The 14,055-nt window shown below is 34.7% G+C and overlaps 2 protein-coding genes across 9 annotated transcripts in view; one reads left to right on the top strand and one right to left on the bottom strand.

Annotated features, from left to right (window-relative positions):
- Positions 1-13,198, top strand: part of LOC113046572 (NACHT, LRR and PYD domains-containing protein 3-like) — a 52,650-nt gene extending 39,452 nt beyond the window's left edge. For all 6 annotated transcript variants that reach the window (XM_026207398.1, XM_026207396.1, XM_026207395.1 and 3 more), the window contains 2 exons: positions 11,855-11,898; positions 11,982-13,198. In XM_026207398.1, coding sequence (XP_026063183.1) covers positions 11,855-11,898; positions 11,982-12,520 — 583 coding nt within the window. In that variant the 3' untranslated portion in view covers positions 12,521-13,198. The remainder of the gene's footprint in view (positions 1-11,854; positions 11,899-11,981) is intronic.
- LOC113046574 (uncharacterized) lies at positions 281-11,420 on the bottom strand. 3 transcript variants are annotated; one of them, XM_026207401.1, is made up of 10 exons: positions 9,931-11,415; positions 8,140-8,364; positions 6,983-7,122; positions 6,639-6,905; positions 5,475-5,793; positions 5,064-5,274; positions 4,864-4,932; positions 4,698-4,763; positions 4,448-4,561; positions 281-3,781 (listed from the first exon to the last, which is right to left on the bottom strand). In XM_026207401.1, the coding sequence occupies exons 6-10, from the start codon at positions 5,212-5,214 to the stop codon at positions 3,363-3,365; spliced, it is 819 nt and encodes a 272-aa protein (XP_026063186.1). In that variant the 5' UTR covers positions 5,215-5,274; positions 5,475-5,793; positions 6,639-6,905; positions 6,983-7,122; positions 8,140-8,364; positions 9,931-11,415; the 3' UTR covers positions 281-3,362. The 3 variants fall into 3 exon arrangements, with proteins under 3 accessions (XP_026063186.1, XP_026063185.1, XP_026063184.1); XM_026207400.1 differs by lacking the exons at positions 281-3,781; positions 4,448-4,561; positions 4,698-4,763; ... (1 more) ...; positions 5,064-5,274; positions 5,475-5,793 and adding an exon at positions 5,800-6,564 and having other exon boundaries at positions 9,931-9,992; positions 10,104-11,420; XM_026207399.1 differs by lacking the exons at positions 281-3,781; positions 4,448-4,561; positions 4,698-4,763; ... (1 more) ...; positions 5,064-5,274; positions 5,475-5,793 and adding an exon at positions 5,800-6,564 and having other exon boundaries at positions 9,931-11,420.
- Positions 13,199-14,055: the final 857 nt, after the last annotated feature.

Raw genomic sequence — 14,055 nt, 5'->3', positions numbered from 1 at the left:
TAATAGCCACAGATAAGGTAAATCAAATAAAATAGGATTAGTGCAAATTAAAATGTATTTTCAAATGAATATAATACTTAATCAAGCATTTTGTTCCTCCTCTATTATATTGTTCATATCCCCTTGCTCAATAAATAATAAAAAGGGACTCCAAAACCTCTTAAATTGGTCTTCTTTACCCTTAAGAATATATGTTATGCATTAAGTTATTTCTCTTAACCATTGAGTTGTAGTAGGCCTTTCTATCTTTTTCCAATAAATGGCGATGAGCCGTTTAGCATGTAGAATACACATATCTATCAATACTTGAGTGTCCTTTTTAATTTTCCAGTTATCTGGATGAATACCAATAATGAAAAGCTCAGGATCCAGTGGCAATCTCACTGAGACTATATGCCATATCATATTATTAATTTCTTTCCAAAACTCTTTTATTTGATCATATTCCACATACAATGAATCAATGTGCCTTTTGAAATTTATATATTTATAATACTTAAATATAATTAATATTATTTTATTGCTTTTGTATTAGTTGTATGAAGAGTAAAAAAAAAATTGGTCGGTCTTAACGCAAATTTACAATCGGCAAGTCGGTCGGACTAAAAGCAGAAAAAAATAAAAAATTGAGTCAGTCCTAAATTGACAGGGTCGGTCGGGTTACGGCAAACAAGAATATTTTTAAGGATGGTCTTACAGTTTTCAAGTTCCTCTCTGAGCTGTATGTTTTCTTTCTGTAGCCCTTCTCTTCTTCTTTGCATTTTTTGAATTTATTCATTTACAGGGACCTTGAAAAGATACATAAGCAGCATAAACAAAACTTTTGTGTTATTTTGTTTTGAAAAAAAAGCAAAATATGAAAAACTCTGTTTCTGAAATTGATAGTGACAGTACAGTTTCATAGTATTTACAATTTTTTGCCTGTTTTCTTTTTGGCTTATGTTTAATTTGTTGCTTCGTTACATGCTGCCCAGCCTTTGTTTCTTTTCTTATTTTATTTTATTTTTTATTTTTTTGCTGGATTTAAAAAAAGTAATAATTAAAAAAGAAAAAAAAAAAGAGCAAACTTGCTGAGGCTGAGCTGACAGTCTTTGGAACCACATCATCTGAGCTTTTTTGGTTTTAAAATTCATCATTTTCTGGGTACATCAGCACCACACTTCATCTTCCCAATTAATCTGTCTCTCCTTAAGCAGGTTTTCATCCAAGTGTGTGACTCTGTAATGTAAAAACATGTCAACAATAGAGTCATCAGATGATCAAACTTAGTGGCTGTGATTTATTTATTGTTATTTTTTTACACATGAATATCCTTTTAAATGTAAAACCAAAACAACAGTTAACAGCCTCGAAGTTGGAACAAACGTAGATTTCTGCAGCAGCACTCTTTATTCGTTTTACTCACACAGAAACAATATAAATAGTAAATATTGTATAACACCAAACTCAGTATAAATCTCATTAATCTATCATGAACACAGGCTATAGGTTATTACTGTATATACTGATCCACCAATGTAAAGTTACTTGGTTTAGTTCAAGGACCTGACACATTTGAGCTGGACCCATCTGGACAATTTCAGTGTCCAATTTATCAACAAATAACCCTTTATGAACCAATTTAAAACAAATAACCCTTTATGAACCAATTTATAAACAAATAACCCCTTATGAACCCACTGTATTAATGAAAAGCTGTATGTTACCTTTAGTGGTGTCCTCTAAATAAATCAAGTTTCATGTAAATGAACTATTAAACTGATATTAAACTGATATACAACACACTTAGCAACATATGAAATTAAATTAAAAATTAAATTAAAAGTACTGCAGAAGCACTTAATAATCTTCTCACCAGCAAAGTACAAGATTCAAAGGACACAACGTCTTCTCGCAGTGTTTGGGCCAGCTGATTAACTTACTTCCTCTGGAAACGTTAAATCCCATTCTCCATTATTTAATGTTTGGAAGTGAATGTGCATGTCTTCAATGTAACACGACAGACCTATTTTGACTCTTTTTTTTTTTTTTTTTTTTTTTTTTTTTTTTGTAAAAAAAAATCTAATAATCCGAAACGCAACATTGAAAATGTGTTATAGTTTAGATAAAACAGCTATAATATAATGATAACATCAATATTGTACACACACACACACACACATACACACATATATATAAATTATACTTAATTCATAAAACGTATATTTTGTGGGAATGTACTATCTGTGAATATTAATTTATTGTTCATTTTCAATTCTGATTAAGTTAGACTGCTTGTTCATATTTTACAAATACTTAAGCAGTCGAACAGGCATTTTTATATATTAATTCAGATCGTAAAGTACCCTTTAAAAGATCACATTACTATTAGGGGTGGCGGAAAATTCGATTCTTAGATGCATCGCGATGCGGACGTGGACGATTCTGAATAGATTCACAAATGTCCAAAATTGATTTAAAAAAAAAAAGTATATAGTTCTAATAACGTAATATTGACGGAACGCAAAAAACGGAACCCTGAAGCGCGGAAGTGCAGTGCCCGGACCGTCTGTGACGTGCACATAACAAAGAGAGACGAGACGCGTGATTTTTTTTTCCCAAACCAGTTGAGCGCAAACCACGCCCCATACGCGAAAACCCCACCCCGCAGCCGTGACTCACGTCTCTAGCTCGATTTCATTGGTCAACTCCATCACAGTGCTTATTGCTACATTGCGTTGAAACAAACGAACAAATTTTTATACAATCATAGATATATGGATATAATATCCAAAACACAAATAAAAGGGTGTACAAAATTAAAAAAATTATGAAGTTACATAATGTAGGCTGCTATAAAACAGGAACACAGAGAAGCTTAATACTGATATATATATATATAATTTTAATTTAATATAGCGAACAATATGACCTTTTACCTGCATTCCTAGCCCAGAATTCAAGACTTTAGGTGCATTTTGACTTAAAGTGGCATCAAAGTAACCCAACAACGATTTAAAAGCATGTCTTTGTTTGCATTTTGCGTGATGATTAGTAATAATCAACTTGCTGACTGGCCATAGAATGCTTTATTTATCAATTACATAGATAAAATACAAAAATGTCCTGGTACACAAAAACATTACATGCAATTCACAATTGCTATAAAAACTTTTGCATTTTTTTTCTGTGCAGTTAATATTTTTAACAAGTTTCCAAAAATGATTTTAAAATGGCTACATAACCTGCAGTCTGGATCTAAATTTCATAAATAATACTATGTTTGCATTAACTAATCTACTAAATAACCATTTTTAAACACACTCACACACACACACACACACACACACACTCCCAAACCCACCCACGTCATACAAATAATTTTATGCTTGATCTGAGTAATTCATTGCCACAGATTCTGACAATTTGTGGCGAACCCTGACAGCCCTTTTCCCTGTATATCTGCTGTAGTCATGCTCTGAACCAGAACTGCATTTTCTGGGGCGTCCAGCTGTCAAACGCTGCCTAGAACCAGTCTTAGCTGTTCTTCTGGCCACTGCTGTTGGCTGACAGCCAATAATAGGACCTGGTCGTCTAGCAGCTCGTCTTAACGCTGCTGCACGTTTTGATACAGACATCCCTTTACCAAAGCAGTAAAATGCTGAGATCAGTTGGGTCTGGTTGTGCTGCATCTTTTCAAGCTGCTTGGCCATTTTAGACATGGCATTACTGTAGTCTGGGTTTTCAGCCATTTCACTGAGCAGTCTCAGCATCCGTTTCACAGGAGACTGAGGTAAAGATGCTGTTTAAAGAGACAACAATAAAAAACTATTATATAACAACAAACACCCACAAATGCCTATTAAAAGCTGAAAAACACTGTTCTCAACAACAGGAATCACACAGTCCTGTTTAAATATATGCCTATACAGTCATCTGGTTATACTACAGTATTGCACTTGATTACATTTATCTCTTTCTATTAATCTGCCTCCATTCATTGGATTTTAAATATCTTTGTTTTAATTTACCTACTTTTAACTTACTGGATTAATAAAAAAAAAGTATAAAATGTTTTTTTAATCATTTTCTTTTTTTACAGAAATAAATGGCATATAATTGAATACAGAATATTGTTTAGTAGTAGATCCCCTCAAAATACTAAAAAGCTCGCACTTAAGACCAAAAAGATTAAAGCAAGAATACCAAACAACGGCAGACTATGCCAACGTGTTCAAAGTAAAAAAAAAAAAAAAATCAAACATCTGACGTAATTTACTCAGCATAAGGTTGTTCCAAATATGCACAGCATGGAAAAATGGCAATGCAAATATACTACAGCAACTGTTTGATTACCAACCAATAACCATTTTAAGGTGAACTATCCCTTTAAGGATCCCTTTAAGCTAGGGCCCAATTAAGCATCTATACAGAATTTTTAATGTAACTTTAAGCTTAATTGACTCACCTCCCTCTGAGTTACCCTGAACACAGGGATGGTTGGAGTATGGGTCCTCTTGCATAGGTGATATTTGTTGCAGTTGTGTAGAGCTGGTCGAAGACAGGTCCAGCTGATGTGACTCTACAATTCAAAAGATACAGATAGACAAATTGAAATGTTACAAGAGTGTTTCTGTTCAATATGAAACCATAAGAAAGAAAAGAAAAGAAAATACATAAAAAAAAAAAACCAGCACCATCCCTCCCTTTATACTGACCATCATCTTCAGCACTGAGATGATACTGATGATCAGAAGTGCAGGTTTCTTGTTTCGGAGGCATGTCTAAAAAAATGTATACCAATGTTGCACCGCTGTAATAGTTGTTTTGTTAAGAATTAAGCATGTTTGATGAAGTTTCTTTGTCCCACTTGAACTTCCTTACCTGGAGCTAATGTGCTCCGCGTTGGCATATTTTGCCGTAAAGGGTTTAGAAAGTCAAGAGAAACTGAGGCTGTGAAGATGATGAACAAGACATATAATTAATATAATAATTTAATAGTTAAAATATCTAAAGAAGAAAGTTTTTAAAAACAGCATTAGTCAGTGTGTGTGTGACAATCTATGGTACAAAGAAATACTTACCTTTTGTTATTTTCAGCAGCTCAGCCCTCATTTCAGCTGTTGTGGGGAGAAAGTTGATGGAGGTGATTATGTAATTTTGCACTACTGCTGCCTGGTGTTTGCATGGTGCCCCACTATGGCCAACTGGACAAGTGCAGAGCTCCAGCTCCATGTCCACGGTATATGTGTGCCCTAATGGGGATGATCTCACCTAAAATTTCTTTTCTCCAACCTAAAAGTGACATAAAGACAAAAATACAGACATATTGGATGTTTCTCAATTATAAAAATGCACAGAACGGACCTGCATTCTCGCGTATTTCGTATTGAAGTTTAACTTTGCCAGTTGATTATTACAGTATGAAAACAAGACTTAAAAGGCTTAAAAACACACGTTTTTTAATGATCCATAATTAAAAAATTACATTTTACCTGAGAAATATCCGATGCTTTGATATTACTTTGTGTAGCAAGAAATCTTGACCGGTGGAATGCCTCCCAATGGCCAAGAGCAACGTCTGTCACACGTGCTTCATAGTACATCTCTAGTCGGGTAATGAAAAGGTTGAATAATTGAGACAGGTTGAATGCTTTTGTCCTATGAAGTATTTTGTCTTTCAAGACACGCATTGCAGCCTCCACATAGTTATTGGTTTGGTTGCCACGGGTTGGCAAGTCCCTCATATAGCTGAGAGCCCAACTCTCACTTCGACTGTAAAGATTCTGTAGATAGGTCAGGAATTTCCTGTATCTGTAATGGGTAAAGAGAAATTATAAAACCCTCAGGATAGGCCTCGGGAGGGTAAATGCATCAGAAGTACTACTAAAATATTTAAGCTACCTCTAACTGTCTACTATTTTCTCTACCTGGTGGTCAAAGGGTTGTCAAGGGCTTGCTAGTAGAGTAATTCAACTGTACTCATCTCCCTGGCATAAAGCATGTCTTTTACTATGCTGAACATTGTCTGCCTGTCCTTCATCTCAACTTCATGTTCACAACCACCTCCACACAGCTTGGAGAAGATGAAATATGCAGAGCAGTTGTGCGGCTTCAGGAAAGACCTGTGCTATAGCTCCCTTCTCAGCTTTTGAGTCATCTGTCAAAAACACATGAGGGCCTGCCTCACCTCGCCCTCCAAAGGCATCATTTTTCAGTAAGGACTTCAGCAGCTCTAATCCCTCAACAATTGTCTTCTCATCTTCTGACTGTGTTATCACTATCCCAAGAGGAAGACCACCTGCACAGGTGTGTGTGAGGAGGAGAAACACCCTGCAGTTCTCCCGGTCCATGTTACCAGATGAATCCATAAAACACATTTCTCCACTATTTGAGAGAGTGTGTGTTTGTTTCATCAATGGGGAACAAATGGCTACAAGTGGTGTTCCTGCTGAAGATATTTTAAGCTTGACGCAGGTGTCATTACAGGCTGCATTGTACGATTCTACCTGTCTTTCCAAAGCCGCTAGCATTGCTTCCCCACTTTGCTCTCCAAACTCCTGCTTTTTCAACTTCTGATACAGTCTGCAAATTAAAATTGTCTTGACTAAATAAGTTCGTCAAAGCAACTGATTTGCACCAAGTGAAATTTCACATACCTGTAGCAAAACTGAAGGTCTGGGCAAATGGCACGGTTGGCTGAGACATATACATATTTGTTGCCATGCTCAGCCAACAGGTCACTTTTAAGTACAGCCAGAGCTGAGGTTGGACTGTGCCCAACCTCAAACAACTGTGTCAGGGTTTCAATTGCCTTGACCCCTACATCCTTGTGCCTCAGTGCCTCTGCAACAAAGATGTTATGATTGTGTACATTGTACAAACGCACCGAAGTTGGGAAAGTAGGTATATGGGGATCAATGCTCCTGAAAAATAAAAACAAATCACACAAAGAAGCAAGCAAAAGTACTGATTTTATCCAATCTTGACATTTCTAACCCACCTACTAGTTCCTCCCCTTTTGTCTGTAGTCTTCACCAGAGTGCAAACCATTTTTGCCTCACAGCATGTATTTTTTGAAAGCCGCCTTTGATTAGCCGTGTCTGATCGGACATAAACATTGTGCTGGCACCTGTAATGAGCCTAAAGATAGACATAATATGAATGTTTAAATATGTATAGAAGTATGCACAAATCTTAGACATGCTAATTTTTGTATTTAGTTATTTATATATTTTACATTACTCTGCCAATAGAAAATTATGTCCAAACTTACATTTTGCCATTAATTGTAATTATTTTTATTATAACTCCTTTAGTTGTCCAGGAAAACATTTCATTGACATATAAGATCTCTTCTTCCAGGGAGAAAATTGCAACAAGTCCAACAGCAAAAAGTATGGACTACACAGATATATGATCTCAGTTTCAACAGTCCAACAGGGATTCCATAAAGAAACAAAAAAAGACAGGCTACATACTGTGCAAATATCTCCAAGACCTTTGGATAAATCAACCTGTAAAGCTAAAAAAATTGAAAAATGTATACGCATATGTAATGTATATGCTGTAAATTGATGATGCTTCCAGAAATAGTGTTCTAAATTATGTATTTTTATTAAATAATGTCATGAATACATTTTTTATTAATGTTTTAGATTTTATCATTTAAATTTTCAGGTATATTTCTCCAAGTGTATTGGAGATTTTGCCACAGGTTTTAGTGTCTCTCCATTTTTTCACCTCTTTATGCAATCCCAGATGGACTAGATGATGGTGAGATTTGATCTATGTGTGAACTATATGATTTCAGATCCCCTGTGCATACAAAAATCCATCAATCCATCTCACTTGTCCTAAGGTTATACAAATACTGGAGTCTAGAGATAGCAAGTCCATCACAGGGATACAAATCTCACTGGACTATTTCAATTAATGGTAAAAATCAGTGTTAACTGATATTACTTACTGGCAGAATAAAATGAAATATAGATAATATATATATAAATAATGGTCTTGAAATTTGGGGGAAGAATCTAATGTGCCTTTTGCACAGTACAATTCTGTATGTTAACAAAATTTACTGTAAAGTCATTTTCAGTGTAACTAATGGTCTTACACTTATATAGTGTAAAGATGAATTAAATTATTTGATATTACCTTATAAAGTACACGTTGTCCCTTATTTGGTTTGGTCACTGCCACTCTCCAACTCACTCCTGATGATTCACTAAGCTTTCCCACCCATTCCTTTACTTCACAAATTTCTGTCAATGCAATTCTTAGTGATGCCTCAAAACTTGTGTGGTCCAGGTGTGAGTTGCCTTCTGTAGTGCACAAACGATATGTGCAGAAGTGATATTTATACCCAGAAGGCAACCAGTTCTGTAAAAGTAAAAAGAAGTCACCAAACAGAAAATTCACCCATTAGTATTATAACTGAGATGGCCCAACGTTTAGACACATAACAGTAAACCAAGTTTATTTAACAAATAAAATAAAATAAAATACTAGTGTCCAAAATCTTTTGCACAGTAGTGTGTGTGTATACACGGCCATTCAAAACTTTAGTATCAGTAAGACTTATGTTTTTAAATAAGTCTCTTATGCTCATCAAGGCTGCATTTGATGATAAAAAATACAGGAAAAAACAATAATCTTGCAAAATGTTATGACAATATAAAACAAAGTTTCCTTCTTAAATATATATTTTAAACTGTCATTTATTTCTGTATATAAGTGCATTTATTTAAAATATAAATCTTTTATAAATTTTTAATATTTGCTATCACTTGGTATTAATTTAACACTGAATAAACAACTTGCTGAATAAATATTTTTTATTTCTTTCAAAAAAAAAAAAAAAAATACTGAGCCCAAACTTTAGAACTGCAGAGTATATTGTTAGAAAAGATTAATATTTTGAATAAATGTTCTTCTTTTTAACCTTTTATTCATCAAAGAATCCTGAAAAAAGTATCACAGGTTCCAAAAAAATATGAAGTAGCACAACAATTTCCAACATTGATAATAAATCAGCACATTAGAATAATCTTTTTGAGGAAATGACACTGAAGACTGAAGTAATGATGCTGAAAATTCAGCTTTGATCACAAGAATAAATTAGATTTAGAAAACATAGAAAAAATTATTTTACACCATAATAATATTTAACAATAAAAAAAAATTCCCTGTATTTTTTGATCAAATGAATGCAGCCTTGATGAGCATAAGAAACAACAGTAAAAATAAATAAGTAAATAAATAAAATGAAAAATAATAATTCATTATTATCACAAATTTTGACTGGTAGTGTGTGTGTGTGTGTGTGTGTGTGTGTGTGTGCTCTTGTTTTTGTGACATATCAGGACACATCTCTGTATAATGACATGGGTATGACACAGGTATTACAAGGAGAGGGTGACTTATGAGGACATAACCCATGTCCCCATTTTTCAAAACCCTTATAAATCATACAGAATGAGGTTTTTTGAGAAAGTAAAAATGCACAGTTTCCTGTGAGGGTTAGGGTTAGGTGTAGGGTTGGTGTAGGGCCATAGAATATACAGTTTGTTTTTTTTGTTTTTGGTTTTTTTTTCCTTTATAGAGGGCATTTTCCCATTAATCTCATTAATACTTTTATTTCAAATTCTTACATTTGATCCATGAATACAATTTATAATAATGTGATTATCTATACCTATAAAATGTAATAATTTACACTGAAAAATACAACTGTATTAAATAATATCATGAGATTATTTTAAATATTTTTTTAATATAAAAAAAAACAAGAAATTATGATGCCAGTAGGTGCCAGTAGTGAGCGTTTAATGAGTGAGTCGAATATCATTGTCATTGAGTAAAATCAGAGACAGTTTACTTTGGTAAAATATATAAATATGTACAATGTTTATTTATTAATTTTTTTTTGTGAAATCATATTTTTACCTTCAGATGTACGGCTTGGTCTTCACCACAGCCCAAACATGCGCACTCTCCTGAGAGCGAACCTAATGAATAAGATAAAGTTCAAATGAAAACTTTAATAATACATGTATAAACTCACATTGAGACCTACAAATACTTCTAATAATAAAATGTTATTGAAAAGAACTGTTTACCGTTAGTCGGCGACGGATCCAGCAACGACTTTGATTGACGTCCAAACTTCTTCTCAGGTGAGGTAACAGAGTTGACCAATGAAATCGAGCTAGAGACGTGAGTCACGGCTGCGGGGTGGGGTTTTCGCGTAGGGGGCGTGGTTTGCGCTCAACCGGTTTGGGGAAAAAAATCACGCGAGAGAGACGCAACGGCTGAGCGCGATGTCCAAACACCCTTCTCGTTAAAAGCTGACGTGTGGAAATATTTTGGCTTCTGTGAAGTTGAAGGGCGAAATGAGCTGGACAAGAGCCGCACTATTTGTAAGTTTTGTAGAGTAAAACTAAAATATTTTGGAAACACCACAAATATGTCATTGCTGCTAAACAGAGGACATTGAGCAGACTATATTGTCGAAGCTTCCCCTCGGCTCGGAAAGGGCAAAGCGCATTACACAATCAATCACAATTTTTATATTGCGGATGATTTGCGTCCATATTACAACGTCCCATCTCTGAGATATTTTACAGACACAGCGACACAAGACCAAAATGATTGACATGGGGGTTTAAACGGTCACAGAATGCACGTAACTAAGCAACAGAGCATCCGTTAAAGAAGCAGCTATGTTTCCATGGCGACGCGTCAGGCTCGTCACGTGACACACCGCGGCCACAACACTGTGACACACAGATCGTGTTTATTACGTTAAATATTCACAAACTCGCTCATGTCCTGAACTATCTGATATTCTGATTCTCAGATGTGTGTAAATGAGTGTGTTTTGTCGTTTAAAACCCTTTCTAAATGATCTTGATCGTGATCTGTACTGTGAGATGGGTGCCGTCGTGCTACACTGCAGCATTGCACTGCATCTGTCCGTGCTGACGTCCAAACTCAGGGTATTATATTACTGTTTCCATATAGAGCAAATATACATCTGAACTAATATTATATTGGATTAATCTGTTCACCTTCTTACTGAAACAGTGGAATGTAGTTCCTCATAAAAAATGTCTTAAAACAAGCAGCAGAAATATTTAATGAGCAGATGTTCCTCCAGTTTTCAGGTTGATGGTTATCAAAGTACTTTAAGTGATAACTTCTTTACACGGACAGGTTTTCTCACAGTAAAGTGAAGTATAGTGATACATCAAGACTTGATAATAACAAAAGTCAAGAAACTACACTTAACTGACTTAAAGCAGCTAGCACATTGACATTGTTTCCTAGTTTCAGTTTAAATGTTAAGTTTAAAAGAAGTGTTTGCTGGACAAAATTAAAATTAGAAAAACAATCTCAGCGTGTTTCTGGATTCTACACCTGACTCTAGATGGACATTGATAAATGGGTGAATAAATCTTTTCCTTTTCAACATTGCTGTGAGAAATATAAACTGATTATGTTATACATTTCTCATCTGATTATTTCTGAACATCAGGTTCAGCAGACTGTCCATCAAGCAATAGCCCAAGTGCATCTCAGTGTGTGTGTGTGTGTGTGTGTGTGTGTGTGTGTGTGTGTGTGTGTGTGTGAGCCTGTTGTCCACAGATGAACATCAGGTTTTGTAGCGTGCAGTGTTTTATTTTAGCGGCTAATGAAACCGAAGTTTAGAGACTCAGAAGTTACCGTGACAACATCCTGATAATATGATGCGCTTCCTGAAATATCATCTAAAGTGAAAACATTGTTTACTTCTCTCTAATAAATGATCTGTGTGTGTGTGTGTGTGTGTGTGTGTGTGTGTGTGTGTGTGTGTGTGGTTGTTTTCTAGTGTGGATCATGGAGGAGACTTCATGATCACAGGACTCCACAAATGTAAGTCACACACAGAAACACAGTTTTGTTGTTTGTAGTTGTGTTGTAATGTGTGTGTTGTAATGTGTGTGTGTTGTGTTCAGACGCCTGTGATCTCACACTGGATCCAAACACAGCACACACTCGACTCGTTCTGTCTGAGGAGAACAGAAAGGTGACGTATGTCTCTGAGTATCAGTCGTATCCTGATCATCCCGACAGATTTGGTTATTGGCGTCAGGTTCTGTGTTCAGAGAGACTGACTGGACGCTGTTACTGGGAGACTGAACGGAGCGGATATGTTGATATATCAGTGTGTTATAAAGAAATCAAGAGGAAAGGAGGGAGTAATGACAGTAGGTTTGGACGTAATGATATCTCCTGGAGTCTTGAATGCTCTGATCACGGATTCACTGCTCGTCACAATAATAAAGAGACTCGTATCTCTGTTGCTCCAGACTCCTGTAAGAGAGTCGCAGTGTTTCTGGACGAGTCGAGCGGCTCTCTGTCCTTCTACAGCGTCTCTGACACACACACACTCACACACTTACACACATTCACACACACATTCACTCGACCTCTACACGCTGGATTTTACCTTTATACAAACTCTTCAGTGTCTCTGTGTCACATTAAACACTAAACACACACTCACTCACTCACACACACACACACACTTACACACATTCACACACACATTCACTCAACCTCTACACGCTGGATTTTACCTTAATACTTACAACTCTTCAGTGTCTCTGTGTCACATTAAACACTAAACACACACACACTCACACTCACACACACATTCACTCAGCCTCTACTCGCTGGATTTACACTTGGTTATTGTAACAACTCTTCAGTGTCTCTGTGTCACATTAAACACACACACACACACACACACACACACGCGCACACACACACACACACACACACACACACAGACTAGTACACACAGGTTGAGTGTGTAATGATGTGAAAGTGTGTGTTTTAATCTGAACTCCTGTGAATCTCATCTTCAGGAAGTTGAACATCAGTTTCCTGTTTCTGATCATCATGAAGATGTTTCAGTCACACACACAAACAGACAAATACACAAGTGTGTGTGTGGAATCAGCTCATATTTACACTGCTCTTTCATATTTCTCTGACTCTATTTTCACGAGTTCACGTCATTGTAGTGTAGAGTTCAGAATAAAATTACTTCATCATCATCATCATTATTGATATTATTATAATTATCATGTGTCTGAAACCAACATTCAAAGCACTGCTGGAGAAAAGTGTTTATGCAGCTGTACATTAAAAACATTAATGTGAAGAATTTAACGCTCGGAGCCTCTTCATTTTTATCTCACACTTGATGCTTGAAATTTAAGTTTCCCTTTTTTTTTGTAAGAAAATTATTGTATACATTTTCTCAATCAGTAATATTTTTAGTTTTTTTATCTTGAATTTTTAGCCGATTTTATGATAGCATGAAATATTGATACAGTTTTTATCATCTATTTATCTTCAATGAAAATAAATTAAACTCCTTCATTTTTGGGTCACACTTGGTGCTTGAAATTAAGTGTTTTTTGTTGTTTGTTTGTTTGTTTTTAGGAAAATTAAAGTAATACATTTTTATTCAACAATATTTTTAGTTTTTTATTTTGAATTTTGAGGAGATTTTATAATTCTACACAATATTTATACAGTTTTTATCATCTATTTATCTTCAATGAAAATAAATTAAACTCCTCCTTTTTTGGGTCAATCTTGGTGCTTGAAATTAGGTTTTTTTTTTTTTATTGTTTTTTTTTTTTAGGAAAATTAAAGTAATACATTTTTATTCAATAATATATATATTTTTTTTTTGTTAGAAAATTATTGTTTACATTTTCTTATTCAGAAATATTTTTAGTTTTTTTTATCTTAAATTTTTAGGCGATTTTATGATAGTATGAAATATTTATACAGTTTTTATCATCTATTTATCTTCAATGAAAATAAATTAAACTCCTTCATTTTTGGGTCACTCTTGGTGCTTGAAATTAAGTGTTTTTTGTTTTTTTAGGAAGATTAAAGTAATACACTTTTATTCAACAATATTTTTAGTTTTTTTATTTTGAATTTTGAGGAGATTCTGTAATATTATGCTATATTTATACAGTTTTTATCACCTTTTTTTTCCATGAA

Source organism: Carassius auratus, chromosome 28, assembly GCF_003368295.1.
Source record: "Carassius auratus strain Wakin chromosome 28, ASM336829v1, whole genome shotgun sequence".
NCBI lineage: Eukaryota > Metazoa > Chordata > Actinopteri > Cypriniformes > Cyprinidae > Carassius > Carassius auratus.
Note: the sequence above shows the minus strand (reverse complement) of the source record. Positions and strands in the feature narration are given on the sequence as shown.